The sequence below is a fragment of the Eucalyptus grandis genome, chromosome 4 (genome assembly GCF_016545825.1).
Source record: "Eucalyptus grandis isolate ANBG69807.140 chromosome 4, ASM1654582v1, whole genome shotgun sequence".
Taxonomy (NCBI): domain Eukaryota; kingdom Viridiplantae; phylum Streptophyta; class Magnoliopsida; order Myrtales; family Myrtaceae; genus Eucalyptus; species Eucalyptus grandis.
Genome location: NC_052615.1, coordinates 3,893,395 through 3,910,508, shown reverse-complemented (window position 1 = coordinate 3,910,508; position 17,114 = coordinate 3,893,395). Strand labels below are relative to the sequence as shown.

At 38.6% G+C, this 17,114-nt stretch overlaps 1 protein-coding gene across 2 annotated transcripts; it reads left to right on the top strand.

The window, feature by feature from the left end:
- Nucleotides 1–5,536: 5,536 nt before the first annotated feature.
- LOC104440709 (homeobox-leucine zipper protein HOX32) lies at nt 5,537–13,147 on the top strand. 2 transcript variants are annotated; one of them, XM_010053657.3, is made up of 18 exons: nt 5,537–6,251; nt 7,667–7,826; nt 8,229–8,347; nt 8,455–8,545; nt 8,624–8,719; nt 8,790–8,903; nt 8,991–9,074; nt 9,397–9,552; nt 9,655–9,729; nt 9,808–9,914; nt 10,063–10,252; nt 10,414–10,602; nt 10,710–10,790; nt 10,898–11,032; nt 11,380–11,705; nt 12,259–12,373; nt 12,531–12,680; nt 12,816–13,147. In XM_010053657.3, the coding sequence occupies exons 1-18, from the start codon at nt 6,040–6,042 to the stop codon at nt 12,960–12,962; spliced, it is 2,547 nt and encodes an 848-aa protein (XP_010051959.2). In that variant the 5' UTR covers nt 5,537–6,039; the 3' UTR covers nt 12,963–13,147. The 2 variants fall into 2 exon arrangements, with proteins under 2 accessions (XP_010051959.2, XP_010051960.2); XM_010053658.3 differs by having other exon boundaries at nt 5,538–6,251; nt 8,232–8,347.
- The last annotated feature ends 3,967 nt before the right edge of the window (nt 13,148–17,114 follow it).

Below are 17,114 nucleotides of genomic sequence, written 5' to 3'. Positions count from 1 at the left end.
TTTGCATCAATTGAGAATTAGGAGAATGAAAAAGAAATTCCAAGTAGTATTTAAACTTGATAAGCAGAAAGCTTATGATAAAATGGGATGAGATTTTTTGGGAGCATGCATGTCAACTATGGTATTTAGTGATAAATAAAATGTTTTGGTTATGCAATGTATTTCCACCATCATTTTTAGTGTGAAATTTGATGTGGCACCTCCACAATACTTCCGGACAACACGAATAATCAAGAAGGGTGGCCCACTTTTTCCTTACTTACTTATAATCATGGCCAATTGTTCTTTTTCATATTTTGAGCAGAGTAGTGGATGGTGCCAGTATCAAAGGAGTCAAATTGAACAAATTTTGCCAATCTTATCTCATCTTTATTTCCAAAAGATGCTATTTTCTTTCTCAATGAAAAGGTTAGAAAATGTCAGAACTTAGGTTGTTCAATCAATATTACTTTGTGACGGGTCAAGCCATTAATTTGAATAAATCTGGAATTTCATCTCAATAGTGGTTGCCGACAAAACTTACCGAGAATTATGGCTTTTAAGTTGAGAGTACTAGCAATTGAGAAGACAATGAAGTATTTGTTTATTTATTTTTTTAAGATTGGGATCAGTCAAAAAAGTAAATTTTCACTTGGGTAACTTGAAATTGGAGAGATGGAATGAGAAGTTGATGTCTAAAGTTGGGATGAAGATCCTAATTAATACCCTTGTGCAACCCCTACCTCAATATGTAATGCCTATTTTTAAGATGCCAATCTCTATTTGTAAAGCCATTGAGTTAGAGTTAGCTTTATTTTGGTGGAAAAAAAGTGAGGCTAAATCTGGCATGCATTAGAAGAAATGGGGCTTCTTAAGACAAGGAAAGATAGTGGCGAGTTTAATTTCTGGGACCTCATAAACTTTCAATAAGGCCATGTTGAACAAGCAACCTTAAAGACTTTCACAATCCTCATATGCTCTATGGATTCAATTATTAAAAGGAATCTACCTTCCTATATGAGATTGATGAAATGCAAGAAAGGGGTTCGTCTCCTGTAGAGTTGGCAAAGTGTGTTAATGGGTAGAGATGCTATTTCTTGAGAGTAAGATGGTTAGTAGGTAATGGAATAAAATTAACATCTGCGAGGATAGATGGTTGATTGATGGATTGATTGGTGGACCTGTGAACTAGGGAGATCCTCATAGAGTAGTGGATTTGATTAACTAGGAGGATTTGATTAACTAGGATGAGTAGCTTGTTGGAAGAGCACACGATGAATGAAATCTGACTATCCCACTCAGCATGGTTAGGGAAGATGAGCTAGTTTGGACTAGGAATCAGGTACCTACTCAATAAAAATGGGTATAACAGAATGCGCTTTATAGACCATTAGCCGCATTCAAGTCAAGCATCCTCCTCCTATCAAATGTCCAGTGCTCTATGGACGAAGATCTAGAAGCTGAATTCTTACCTAAAAATCCAACTCTTTATGTGGAGTTTGTGTCGGAACACATTGCCTACGCGAGAGAATTTATTCAAGAGAAAGGCCTCACCTGACCCACTTTGCTATCAATGTCAACAATTTCCGAAAACAATGAAGCACCTCTTCCTTCTTTGGCATCAAGCAAAAGCATTGCGGTTGGACCTGGGACTGAATATCAAAATCTCGTGCAAGGATATTACAAGAATGGACAAGTGGGTGTTGCAACCTTTTGACTCAAATACTGCCTTGCCATACAGGGTGGTGATTGCTGAAGTAATGTGGCATCTTCGTAAAGCACCAAATGCTTTCACCTTTCAACCACATACCAGATCCGTGCTCGATTGTTTACGTAGCTCGTGCAATGAATAAGATCTTTATGAGATGAAATCCAAGAATTGTGAACCAAGATAGAGGCGAGTAAGCCAACTTGTACTGTGGAATCTACTGGTAAAGGGCTCTCTGAAGTTTAATATCGATGGATCTCTACCGGAAGGATCTTCGAAAGGTGTAATTGCAGTTGCATTTCGAATGGAGTTCTCGTTGATGGGTTTGCGAAATCGATTAAAAGCTTCTTCTACCATTTGTGCCGAAGCCTTAAATCTAAAGGAGACATTTCGTACCTAGAGATAAGAAGTGATATGAGAAGTGGAACTGATCTATGATTTGTTATTGAAACTTACAGCTTATCTTTGCTTCTTTATGTCTCAGATGCTGATCAAAGACCATAGGGTTTGCGGGTCTTGATTGATGACTATAGAAGACGTATGGCCAATTCAATTTCATTCAAGTGGTTCATTGTTCCCACGAGACTAATCAACAGGCAAACTGGCTTGCGAAAACCCATTGTAAAAAAGGCATTCCTTCAAGTTGGTTGTTTAAATTCCTCCGGCCACTCTGGGATATTTTATATTTAGAAGCGCATCAACTTTGTTTTAAAAGGCTTGGTTAATGGGATGAGAAGGTATTTTTCGGGGGAGGAAAAACAAGCACACAAATTGCGAAACAAGTTAGCCAGCTTATGAATTGAGGGGATTCAAAGAAGCATGCGGCCCTACTAGTAAGAAGGTTGGGGGTGAGGCCGGAGAGTATCAGGTTCATTTTTCAAATGAACATAAAATAGAGGAATAAGACAAAAAGAAAGAGAATGAGAGGATAAGGGGTGGTAGTATACCTGCCCCTAAACTTCTAAAAATTCCACTATGGCCCACTTCTTTGAGTAAATTATTCTAAAGTCCAAGCCTCATTAAACTTCAAAATGGCATTCTAAATTTGTAGTAAGACTGTATTTTGTATACATAGTTGAAACCAAAAATAATTATCAATTAAAAATATATATTCAGTCCATTTTTCTTTATAATCACTCAAAGACTTGTTATGAATGTTGTTAGTAATATGCGTACATCGGTAAAGGTTTAAGATGATGTTTTCGTAAAAATGGTTCCAAATGGCTCTTACAAGCACATTCAAAAGAATGAGAGCATATTTCACGCCACGTCAATATCATGATCTAACTAGCCAGTGAAATGGGTAACTTCAAATTTTTAGTAATATGCAGAATGATAAACATATTACATGTGTAATGCGATTTTTGGGCCATATCACATCATTTATTTGACCAGTTAAGTACTTTTCCCAAAAGAGGACTATTAATGATTTTTTTTCTTTAATAATGAGAACTGCAAAGGCTGAATATCTTTTCTTTTTCTTTTTTCGTAGAAAGGGTAATAATTATATTGAGAACAAAGGCTGAATATCTTAAAGCGTTAATACTGAAAAAAAAAAACCTCAAATTATGCCTACTATGATAAAAGCAAGTGGCACTAGCGATCCTCGCAACGATAGCCGCCCAAACCCCATCACGGTTGGATGACGGTGCCACAATCTCAATCAGCCACAAAGGAAACAAAAAGGATAATTAATTTACGATGGCGAACCAAAATATTGATATTAGGAGAGGGGGAAAATAGTCAGACATGTTAATTTTCCTTTGAAAATTCATTTACATAAATATAAGAAATTATTGGACATAATTGCAGCTATTAGGTTTACATCATATATTTAAATGAGTTGTAAATTAAGGAGATGCCTATGTAGTTGTAATTTAGTCATTGAGTGTTGTTAATGAGTGTCTCCAAAGTACTACTGGTTAAGCATATTTATAAGGAACATTGCAATTTTCAATCCAATAATTTATGTTTCATTCCAACGATTAGTGCATTAACAACTATAATGTTTTCTTAATTAGTAACTTTCCGGATGCCTTTAGAACACTTATTACAAAATTCCTCATTCATTTGGCCAAGGAAAATGAAGTAGGCTTTGATCCAATTTAATTTTCTTCCGTTTGTTAAGGCTTCTTTCTCTGGATTTTATTAAGGGTTAATATTATCAAAAACTCAAAATTGGTAAATCTGTTATGAATTAATCAAAAACTAATATTTTGACAATAAAAAATCTCAAACTAATACATTCACGATAAATTTACCAAAAACTAATTTTTTTTACCACCAAAATCCTCAAATTAATATATTTATAACAAATTTATCTTCTTTCGATTTCTGTTAAATGACTAATACAAACCGATAAATTTGTAATAAACGAAGGGTAAAACTCCAAATTGGTACATTCGTAAATTGTCGTGTGTCATATGACTCAGCAATTTAATAGGTAAATTTAACAAAAACTAACGGAAGGTAAATTTATCACATGTATATCAACTTAAGGTTTTTGATGGCTAAAAAATTAATTTGAAGTAAATTTGTTATATTGTTACTAACTTGAAATTTTTCGTGATATCAACCATTTTATTAAAGACACTGGCACGATTAGTAGATATGACTCCCCCTTTTGCTTCACTGATTTATCTAGGAATAAAAACATGGGGATAAGGACTAGAAGAGCTACATCCTCCTATATTACAAACCTTCTACTTGTTACGAAATGTTCAATTTTAAATAATAACTATCGCCTTTTTGCTTGGAATTCAAAAGTTCGAGGTTTTTTTTTTTTTTTTTTAATTGTAAAAAGTTCAAGGTTGATAAGCCGACCATTGCCATTTTATTCATGCATTAGAAGGTTGTTCACAACCATTTTTTTTTTAAACTTGTTAATTCTTGAAAATATGACCTTTTTCTACTATTCTACTACTCTCGATTCTTTTGCTCTTCATGTTTTTTGGGGGATTATACATTATTTAGACTCAATGTATAAAGTCAATTTTCCTTTTCGGCCAAAAAAAAAGTGGATTGTCTCCTCGCACAATAACAATCCATTGTATTGCAAGGTAATAGTGGACTTGCAAGGAGTCACTTTCTGAGACCATGTTGAGCACGAGTATGAACAAGAGATCTCATATTTTCCCAACACAGGAAATTCTAGCTATATGCGAACTTAGCTAATTTCCAAGCTAGCTCTTTGACCATGTTTCCGCTAGGTCCCCATTTTTCATAGGGAATGTAATAATCAAACAAATGCAGACTATACTTTGAATTATTAATTATCATACGGATAAGTGTAATGATATATCGGTCGATCGAGTCAATAATATTAACTCTAGTCAATCGAGTGTAGACTAATTATCAATTTCAGTCCAAAATAGCAACTTATCAATCCTGAAATTCCATATAGTTTTCACAACTCAATCGACCAAAATTTTTAGAATACATTAATAACAAAGACTCGACGGACCAAATGAGAAAAGAGACTCAAGAAATCAACCAGACAAGACATTCTAGAATGCCGTCATTCGATGTTTTCTTTTGGTCTTTCTCTCTCCTCCTGGCGACCATACATACATGCCCCCCATGCGCATGCGCATGCATGCATGCATGCATCATCACCATGCATGCGCATGGGCGCTGTCATGCCCATGTTGTCTACTGTAATGTGAACAAAAAAACTAGAAAGAAGAAAGAGTAAATGCGCCTTTTTCTTTTTTTTTTCTCCCAGAGTTGCCATTTCATGTCACCCCAGAGAACTGTTGCAGTAGAGAGAGAAAGCTAGAGAGAGAGAGAGAGAGAGGAGGAGAGAGAGAGAGAGAGATTTGCAGAAAGACCCAGAAGAGAGAGAGAGAGAGAGAGAGAGAGAGAGGGGACACCTCAAACCTGGCCGTCTCTTTCTTCCTGCCATTGGCTCTTCCTTTTGTATTTTCCTCTGCTCCCTGCTCCCTCTCTCTCTCTAAAAGCCTGTGGGCTTATAGGGTCCGTTGAATGGTCTCTCTCTCTCTCTCTCTATCAATCGCTCTCTACAGAGAGCAGAGGGAAATTCTCGAGATTGGCGTCTGGGGATAAAAGACCAGCACAGGGACCATCTTCTTCATTCCCTCTCTCTCTTCCTCGACTGGAACAAGAAAAGCTCTGTGTGTAGCGGAGGAAGTGCGTCCAGAGAGAGCTCTCTTGCTGCGGGACATTATTCTCATGAAGGAGATAGGAGGCTCTCTTCGGCAGAGAGAGCCCGCCTCCGGAGAGAGCCTGCCCGACTGACCCCCGTGCAGACATTGGCATTCCTCCTTCTTCTTCCTTCCCCCTCTCGAGAACGTTCGGAGAAAAAAGCGACAGAGCGGAACCCGGGACTGCGGATGGCGCTGGCGATGCACAGGGAGTGCTCGAGCAAGCAGATGGACGCGAGCAAGTACGTGCGGTACACCCCCGAGCAGGTGGAGGCGCTGGAGCGGGTCTACAACGAGTGCCCCAAGCCCAGCTCGCTGAGGCGGCAGCAGCTGATCCGGGAGTGCCCCATCCTCTGCAACATCGAGCCCAAGCAGATCAAAGTCTGGTTCCAGAATCGCAGGTGATGAAACCGAGAACGCTTACGCATTGCTGTTTCCCCTGCTCCTCCTTCTCCTCCTCCTGTCTCCGTTGGTCTCGCTTCATTTCGTCGCGTTTGCCAAGCTTCGGATGAATCGGAGCTGGTGTTTCCGTTTGCTCTCCTCTTTCTTCTCGAAAGAGAGAGAACATTTGCGCGGGTTGGGGAGCGTGTTTCTTTCTTTCGAAACTTTTCTGGGGTTTCGTTTTCTTGTCGCCAGAGGATAAAAAAAAGTTTGAAAATTTCTCGGTACTGCTGAAAGTTTCTCCAGAAACGTGGTGTTCTTTCGTCGGGGAATGTTCATTTTTAAGTTGGTTTTCGCTTTTTCTCTGGTTCCATGTGTTGTGAAAGATGTAGAAAGGGAGTTACCGACGGCTTTAAATATCCTAAATATTCGCCTGCCCTCGTTGCAGTTCTGTCTGTACGTTGATGGTTTCTGGTGGAGCTGTTGGTAATCCTCGTTTATGTGTGCTTTCTTTCATGGCCATATATATCATCACTCTATTGCTCTGGATCTCTTTTTCCCTTCTTTGGGATGTTTTGCCATTGAAGGAAAGAGACAGAACCCAGATAATTTCTTGCTCTATTGTTGGCTTGTTTACCTAAGTAAAAGACATGTTGCGTTGTTGATTGAAAAGCTGTTCTTCATCTGGAAATGGTTGAAATCTTCTCAGTGGCATCTTTCGTTTTGTGGCGCTAGAATGGGATCACTTTGATCTTCCAGACTGTGATTATGTCCGCCGGGCAGTGCAATGTTATGAAAACTCTATTTTGAGTATATTTTTTTTTCCAAACACATCTATTGTTGTAGCAGAATTGGGTTTTTACTTTTTGTCCGAACAATTTAATGATCATGGACAACCAGTGGAGGGAAGTTGTCAGATCACGTTTTGATTTCTGTTTCCTTAGTGAGCAAGTGAGAGTCTTTTGGTCTGCTCCGTAAGTTTTTTGATGTAATCATGTGGCCTTGCAAAGCCATTCTTTGTCAGAAAGCTTGTCAGGACTTGGATTACCTAGAGACTCGCTGAATGTCTAATGTAGTTTGCTTGTGATGTTTTATGGAGAGGTTAGGTTGCAAATGTATATATTTTGTTTAACTTGTAACTCAAATTACTGGAGATGCCACCTTTGTCTATCCTTCCTCTCTCTGTTTTGGAGTTCACACATACCGAAAATTCGCTATGCTATGCTTATGCAAACACGTTATTTACTCTAAAGTAAAAAGTACTCATTTCTGTTAGCACATCATATTAAGTACAATCTACACCACACGCTCTTAGGTGTTCTTCTATTGCACCGTATATTTTTCTCTGGTGGTTGGTTTAAGTGATACATTTTGAGCGTACATGTATATTTTAGACTGTCTGGTGCCTCACTGATAAATTAGCCTTTTTACGTAGATGTCGGGAAAAGCAGAGGAAGGAAGCATACCGTCTCCAAACAGTTAACAGAAAGCTGAATGCTATGAACAAACTGTTAATGGAAGAGAATGATCGCCTCCAGAAACAAGTTTCACAGTTGGTTTATGAGAACGGCTACATGCGGCAGCAGCTGCATAGTGTGAGCGCTTCCCCCTTTTTAACGACAATGTGTCTGATTTTAGATGCTGTTGAGTCTTCTACATGGATGTTTGGTGCAAATGGCATGACACACAATTCTTTCGTTGACGGTTGCATTTTCTTGGTCTTCCAATGCTATTTATTATGCGTACCATTGGAATCCGGTCAGAAGTTTAAAATGATGACCATGATATAAGCATATTTTATTTCCTTCTAATTCTACATCTAGAGTAAGTATGTGGGTGGAAAACTCACTGGTTGTAAGCTCGTCACTGAAAATAGACCAGTGAGTCAGGTTCCCGTTAACCCTAATGTTTTACTTGTCACTTATCTTGGTTATGCTCTCATTACGATTTTGTATATTTGGCTCTCTTTGGGGATGGCTCATTTCATTCATTCTCAGCAGGCATCAACAGCGACCACAGACAATAGCTGTGAGTCTGTGGTCATGAGCGGTCAGCACCAACAGCAGCATAACCCAACACCCCAGCATCCAGAAAAGGATGCCAGCAGCCCAGCTGGGTAAGTAATTGCCTTACTTGGAAATATATTCTGTGCACGTGAATGTTTCATCTCACAAATAATGTCACCGGTCTAACACACTTTATTTCAATGTATTCCTCTCTTAGCCTTCTTGCGATTGCTGCGGAGACCCTCACACAGTTCCTGGCCAAGGCTACTGGAACTGCTGTTGACTGGGTACAGATGATTGGGATGAAGGTACAGTTGACCGACTCTTTTAGAGACCTTGGTTTCAGTGACATTCATCATACTCATAATTCACATGGTGATTTGTAGCCTGGTCCGGATTCTATTGGAATCGTTGCTGTTTCCCGCAATTGTAATGGGGTAGCAGCACGAGTCTGCGGTCTTGTGAGTCTAGAGCCCATGAAGGTATGTGTATCCTAATTGGCTTCAATCATCCTGATTAAGGCAATTAATATTCACGATGAACTACTCACAGGTCGCTGAAATTCTCAAAGATCGTCCATCTTGGTTTCGCGACTGTCGATGCCTTGAGGTTCTTAATGTGATCCCTGCAGGGAATGGGGGGACGATAGAGCTTGTATACATGCAGGTTGGTGGTAGCCTTAGAATTTTCGCAGTGGTGCCTATAAAAATGCTTGCTTTTTCTGTTCCTGACTGTTCATATGTTACTGGTTAGACCTATGCACCTACAACTCTGGCAGCAGCACGTGATTTTTGGACAGTTCGATATACCACTACTCTGGAAGATGGCAGTCTTGTGGTAACTATGCCCTTGAATCTTTGTTTTGACCTTATTCTTATTTAGAATTATGTGAACTCATGGTAATTTTAGGAAAACTAATTTTGAATAAGTGTGTTCTTTCATTATGCTACTATAAGTTTTCCTCGTTTAGGTCACTGATTAACTGTAATCAGATTGTGGCTTGTTTCCTTTCCTCAATTAATTTTCTTGTGGGGCCTAGCTTTACATGTGGTATGCTTTGTGTCTAATGAGACTTGATTTAGAGGTGAAATATTCAGCACTGGGAAATCATGTTAGTGTGCTTGTGACTTTGTTTGTTGTCTGAAAATTCTTTTTGCAGATATGTGAGAGGTCATTGACTACAAGTACTGGTGGCCCATCAGGGCCATCGTCTTCAAGTTTTGTGAGAGCTGAAGTTCTTCCAAGTGGTTATCTCATCCGACCTTGTGAGGGAGGTGGTGCAATCATTCATATTGTGGATCATGTTGATCTAGATGTGAGTGCATAATTCATTCCAGCTATTCACATGCTACTTATGTTTCTTTTATTCTATACTAAGATAATTATGTGGATTCTTTCATGTTCGTTCTCTTGTTAGGCTTGGAGTGTTCCTGAAGTTCTCAGACCACTTTATGAATCGTCCAAAATTCTTGCACAGAAGATGACTGTTGCTGTAAGAATGGTTCCATGTTTCGTTTCTTGTTGAATTATTATTTATCTTTCACTTAATCGTTTTAACCATGATTTGCAGGCTTTGCGCCATATTAGACAAATAGCCCAAGAAAGTAGTGGGGAGATTCAGTATGGAGGTAGCCGACAACCTGCAGTCTTGAGGACGTTTAGTCAGAAATTGTGCAGGTATATAACATGAGAAGTTCTCATTTACGTTGAACCGTCTTATGGGCTTGCCTCCTCCATTAGGTCTTTTGCTTCTTCAAAAGATGCAAAAGCTAGGTTCTTCATGATTTTCAACTGGTGTCTTACAGCTTGGAATCATGTATTCCAGGGGGTTTAATGATGCTGTGAATGGCTTTGTGGATGACGGTTGGTCTGTTCTAAGTAGCGATGGGGTAGAAGATGTCACCATTGCTGTCAACTCATCTCCAAATAAATTTCTTGGTTCCCAATACAATGCAACCATATTTCCAAATTTTGGAAGAGGAGTGCTCTGTGCCAAGGCGTCCATGCTTCTTCAGGTGTGTTTACAATAGGATGACAAGAGTTGCCTGTTGCACTTATGGTGGCTGAAAGCCGCTATCTCTCCCACCAGCTGTTGTTTTATAATTTCTCGTTTGTTGCTTTGGACTTACTTTTAACTTTGTATTCGATTAACTTTGTCTTTGCTTCTTACTTACAGAATGTTCCGCCTGCTGTGCTTGTACGCTTTCTGAGGGAACACCGCTCTGAGTGGGCTGACCATGGAATTGATGCATACTCAGCTGCCTCTTTGAAAACTAGTCCTTATGCCATTCCATGTGTGAGACCTGGTGGTTTCCCTAGTAGCCATGTCATTTTGCCTCTTGCCCACACTGTTGAACAGGAGGAGGTAATACTTAATAGCTCTGTCTATGCATACTGATCTTTCTTTGATTGCTTTCAGTGAATTCTTTCTGTTATTTCTTAGCATCACTGCTCACAAGTTCTCATATATAGTTCTTGGAGGTGGTTCGGCTAGAGGGTCATGCATTCTCACCTGAAGATATACCTTTGGCACATGACATGTATTTACTTCAGGTTTGCATTTTCAATTGGCTTTTTACATGGAAGTACTTATAATTTTTCTACCCCATGTTAGGAAAGCTCTTTTTCACTGATATGGCATTGTCAAATCCTTGGTGCAGTTATGCAGTGGGGTGGATGAAAATGCAGTTGGTGCCTGTGCTCAGCTTGTCTTTGCTCCTATTGATGAATCTTTCGCAGATGATGCTCCTTTGTTGCCATCTGGCTTTCGTGTCATACAATTGGATCCTAAAACAGTTAAGCATCCTTGATACTGCCGTCTTTCATAGAGTCCTATTCTCGGGGTATCATCGGCTGAGACTTAGCCTGACGATGCTACCAATCTACTTCTTGTTTGCTCCTGTACCACTTACCATACAATACAATCTAGGAAGTAATCTTTACTGCGCAAACAATTTTATGTCACTGGGTATCTGTTTGTTACGCTAATGCATCTTTCAGAGACTTTAAATATTGTGAAATGGAAGGGCTCTGAAGAACGAATGGCTGCCAAGAAGCTTGTTTGAGCAGTTTCCTAAGATTACTTGAAACTCCTAGCATGCCATTTTTCTGATCTTTTCTTCTCTGTGCTTTCCTTGTTCAGGATGGGCCTGCCCCTACCCGGACATTGGACCTGGCCTCTACGCTGGAGGTGGGATCTGGCGGTGCTCGTCCTACTTGTGAAGCTGATGCTAGCACCTACAACCTGCGATCTGTCCTGACCATCGCATTCCAGTTCGTGTTTGAGAACCATTTACGGGACACTGTTGCCATCATGGCTCGTCAATATGTGCGTAGTGTTGTGGGATCTGTCCAGAGGGTTGCCATGGCAATTGCACCTTCCAGGCTAGGTGGCCATCTGGGGCCAAAATCTCTCTCTGGTTCTCCTGAAGCTCTTACGCTGGCACGATGGATCTGCCGTAGCTACAGGTTAGCAATGTTTATGTTAAAAATGGGTGGAATTTTGGGCTGTCTATATATATGAGGGAGAGCTGAGTTAGAGAGGAGTGATATTACACTTCCCTGGACATTACCGTACCACTTTTTCCTGGCCCCCCCCAAAAAAAAAAAAAAAACTATATTATTCATTGTGTGTTGCAAAATAACTGGGAGCTTTGGAGAAAGGGCATTGGTAGACGTGTTATTGGATTATAGGGGGTGGAATAATATACTTTACAATGGGTATCTGTGTAAGACTTTGGTAGCGTGGACAACATACTTTTGAATTTGAAAGATTTTCCTCTGATTTTCGTTGGGTTTATTCTAAAGTAGCTGAGGTGTAAATATGTTGATATCGCACTTTGTGTAAGCTATTATCAGCTTAGGCTATACTTGGTATGTCTGACGATGTTTTTTACACTGGTACTGCTTGAGAATTTGCATTGATGTTTTCACTTTTATTGACATAATTTTTCATCGATTCTATCCTTGAACTCCTTTCTACCCCCTGCTAGTAGCCACCGACCAATTTTTGTGTTTATAGAATTTGTGCTGGAGCTGAACTGTTGAGAGGGGACTCCCAAGCTGGTGATGCTGTTTTGAAGGAATTTTGGCACCATTCTGATGCAATTATGTGCTGCTCTGTGAATACAAATGTGGTACACAGCCATTCTTTTCTCTTTAATTATATACATTTATCAACTAAATTGCGCCTTTCAAATTAAAGCTACATCTGCCATCTGAGTATTTTTATTGCCTTTAAAAAAGAGAAGATTGCTGGCCTCTTTTGTACTTAACTAAAGAAATTTTTCGCAGGCCTCTCCTGTCTTCACCTTCGCCAACCAAGCTGGACTTGACATGCTTGAAACTACTCTGGTGGCCCTCCAAGATATTATGCTGGAAAAGGTTCTTGATGAAGGTGGCAGGAAAGTTCTTTCTTCGGAGTTCCCGAAGATCATGCAGCAGGTGCATTTAGTTTAACCCTTCATCCTAATATAAGAAGCTCCAAACTATGATCAAAGCTGCAGACTCAAACTTTATAATGAAACGCATGGGAAAAATTAAAGCAGTTAAGTCTGACATTAATTCATTGTTTTCCAGGGTATCGCCTATCTGCCAGCCGGAGTGTGCATTTCTAGCATGGGAAGGCCGGTGGCTTATGAGCAAGCCGTTGCATGGAAAGTTCTCAACGACGACGATTCCCACCACTGTCTGGCCTTCATGTTCATGAACTGGTCTTTTGTTTAGAATGAACACAGTATCCCCCGGTCTCATTTTGGCGCATGTGCACACTTTAAATTAATTATATATATATAGCATGTCTTGAGTATTGTCTGCTAAAACTTGAAGACCTTACATGTGAATGTACTCATGGCACCAGATCACTGTTATCATTATCATTATCATTATTATTATTATCGTTATCATCCTTATTGTATTTCTCGAGATCGAATGTGAGACAATGCCTTTATATTGCGCGATATGGCGACGCGTGCTAACATATGTTTCTTCAAAGATTGGCAATGTAGTCAGCGTGACTGGATAGGTGGATGAGTCGTGTACCAAAAGTTAACCTTTATTCTCTTTGGAGTGCACCGATTTGTCTCACTGCTGGACCTTTTTGTCTATGTTCTGGGGGAGACTTGTCCGCGCATGTAAAAAAGAATTGTCGTGGCTCAGCTTTTTGTTCCTGCTTTGTCTGGCATGGAGAATGAAATGATGACTTTGTTGGGAGTGTGTCGTATATGTTATGCTGATGGACATGTACTGTTTGTCTTTTCCAATGTTTTCAAGGCTTAGTCTTTTATTTCGGGCAGGACAAGCGAGGTATCGAGCACGCGTCTATTTGCCCATTTGTCAAGCAATCAGACTTGAGGAAATTTGACCAAAGAAAATTAAGGAAATGTCTGTAGAACCTTATGTTTATTTAAGGGTAATGATAAAAATAAATGATGAACTTTGATTAAATGTGGAATGTGGTCTTTGAATTTTATTCTTGTGTGTAATATGATTCTCAAATTTTTAATTTATTTAATATGATTTCTGAATTTTTTGTACATGTTTAATTTAATTCATAAGCTATATGAAATCCCTTATATTGAACATTTTCATGTAATCAAATGAATAAATTAAGCATGTACCAAAAGTCTACCAACTTGATTGAATAGTCTAATTTGGAGAATTGTCTAAAAAATCCTAAATTTATTGTACTTTTTATCAATTCAGTAATAAATTTTTCAATTTTACTAATTGAGTTTAAAATTTTTTCACTCCTTGCCAATTAAGTCTATTTATTTAATTTTGGTGGGAAATGGCTGATGTGGATGCTAGTGTGCCACGTAAGATTACCGACGTTGACGTTAATAAATTTTAATAATATTTTTATGTTTTTTGAAATTTTTTTATATCTTCTTCTTTGTTTTGTTGGAGGTCAGCCACTGACCATTGCCGGGTTGATTGGCCTCGCCTGTTACGGGCAAGGCGCAACTAACAAGACTTGACGAAGGTTGACCTCTCTTAGGCCAGATCTGGTAAGGCCGGCCATCGCCACCTAGGCTAGGGCAAAGCCGACCCTCGCTAGGGCAAGTCCTAGATAGGGCTCCCTTGCTAGATTTGGCAAGGTTGCCTTGGCTTGGGCGAGGGCTCCCCTTGCCAAGGCTTGCCAAGCCACACCTCACTTGTGGGAGTGAGGCTAGTTGGCACAGAGAGAGGAAGAAGAAGCAATAAAGAAAAGAAAGAAAAAAAGAGAAAAAAATCGGAAAAAATAATAATAAATTTAAAACATTAAAAAATTATCAAAATTTGTCCACATTAATGCTTGTAGTCCTACGTGGCTCTGTTGGCTTTCACGTTGGTGATCTCCAACTAAAATTGACTGAATAAATTTAATTGGCAATAAGTGAGAATGTTTAAGATTTATGATTGAATTTACAAAAATGTTATAGGTTTAGAAAATTTTGGACAATTTTTCCTTTTAAAAATTCAAGAATGACATTATACGCTGGGCTAAAATTCAAAAATACATATTGAATAAATTAAAAGTTCATGAATCACATTGTATATTGAGTTAAACTTTAAGGACCATTTGTGTCGTTTTTCCGTTTAATTTAATAACTTGAAAATTGATTCTTTCTCATGAGAAGAATTTTTTCCATGACATTTGACTTGGGAGGGACGGTACAAGGGAAGAGGAAACTCTTCATGCAAAATGCATATATGCACAGTTTAATTATTTCCGTTGTAGTTCATCCCTCTAAAGATAGGTGTTAAGGGAGTTTAGAAACGGATATATCATGAAATATTTGACATATATAATGTGCATTTGGTCCTAATATCTGTGCAACATATTCGTATGCCAGATAGATTCGTATGCCAGATAGTTGTGAATGCATATCTTGTGTATTGTGTATTATTCAGGTAAAATTGTATTTGTAATGGGGTAGAAATTATATACTGCGTTGGCTTTAATCAGGGATAAGTGCAGAAACAAGACTTAAAAGTTCTGATCCTAGATTATTGAGGATTTAAGGTTTTAGTTTGTTCAATCAGGGTTTAAGGTTTTGAAAATGCTCCAATCAGGTTTTGAGCTTGCCGTTGCCAATCAAGGATGTAGTTAGTTCTATGAATTTGCTTTGGTAAGATTTACAGATCAATCTAATTTTGGCCTTATTCTATTCTACAACCCCCTTGTGGGGTCAGTGACAGGAGACTATCTAATGATATAACAAATTGGTGATATTTAATTTCCACGGCAATATTTACTAAATAAATTTTATCTTTGTATAAGCCTAACACAAACTCATCTATTCTATCTCTACTGTTTTATAACTATATTTGTAAGCAGCCCCACACAACTTGCTTCCATCAACATGATGTTGTTCACTTTAGTTGCAGCTCATTTGCATCCACACAACCTCAAATATGTGTCTATTTGGAATTGTACAAAACCTATTTATCAAAACAATTTAGATCTAAAGATAATGTGAGATCAGAAACATATGAAATCCAACACCTCCACCGATGCCTGTAGCATCAAGATATTGTTTTCTCTAGCTAATTGACGTTTACACAGCTTGAAAACATCTTTTTGGGGGCGATTCCATTGAACAGAGTTATAAATGCAGTGATTCAAAATTCTAATATTTATCGGTTTTTAAGAATAACAAAGACAATAAATATCAAACAAATTTTCTGATTTAAAAGCTGTAGCATTTAACAGAAATTGTCATTAAAAAAAATCAAATTAGAAGGTGAGCTAAACTATAACCAAATCTTTAAGGAAATGAGTTACTTATTCTGAAGAGAGTCAAATACTTCCTCTCTCTCATTTTTTCTTTTTTCTTTTTAAACTTGATTCTTTAAATGTGTTGGATTTGGTTTAAAACTCGAAGTAGATTGTCATTTGCAGCCCAAAAAGAAGCCCCCTATAAAAAATAGGCTCAGCATCTTTTCTCAACAAAAAACCTGAGAAGAAAGTAATGGCTTTAACTGACAAAAAGATCTTCCTTGAAAGTCATAAAGGCCGAACCCTGACCCTAACCTAACCCTAACCCTAACCCTAGCCCTAGCCCTAGCATTTATGCCATAGAGCATTAATTCGCAAGCACTCTTTTATTGAGATTTTTGCAGTGTGAAAAGGTAGTTTTGATGAGGGATTGTTATCATTCTGTCGACAAGACGATTGACTTAATGGGGTTTTTCTTTTGAACCATCAATCTTGCTTCGTTGCTCTCTTCGATTGAAAACGGCACCTATTATCATGATTCCATCGAGGAGTAAAGTGACTAGTACTATTTATTTTATAAGTTAATGGCTGTAACACCAGCATCTCCAGCTCGTTTCTTTCAAATTATATCTCGTTATTAAGAAAAGGCAACGGATTGTTCGATTACTAGGAGATTTAGCTGGAAATGGGACAAGTATTTGGTCGAGAATCCATGTTGTTAATGGTAAGAAATGTCCTCTTCCTCTGCTTTAAATGTTAGAACAATTCGTATGTCTTGATGGCTACTTTTTTCTTGGGTGGCCATTGTCCCAGTGGAAAAATAAATCACTGATGAAGGACGAAGTTGCTCATTCAGAAAAAAAAAAAGAATAAAGAAAAAGAAAGCGAAAATTTGAGACATAATAGAAATGAACTTTCCTACAATTAGGCCCGACGGTGCTACCGAGATACTGGAGAGTTATGTAATCCCTCGAATGGTGATTTCCGACGATTCCTAAATTAAAAAAAAAATCTTTCCTACAACCATATTGCATTATAAAGGAGAGCCTAGGGATAAGTGCAAAGACAGGAGTTAATGTTTTAGCCGTTGGTTAATTGACGACTTCATTTTCTTTTGAGCAATTAAGGACTTTTTAAGGTTTAAAAAATGCCCCGGTCAAGTCTCGAGCCCGCCC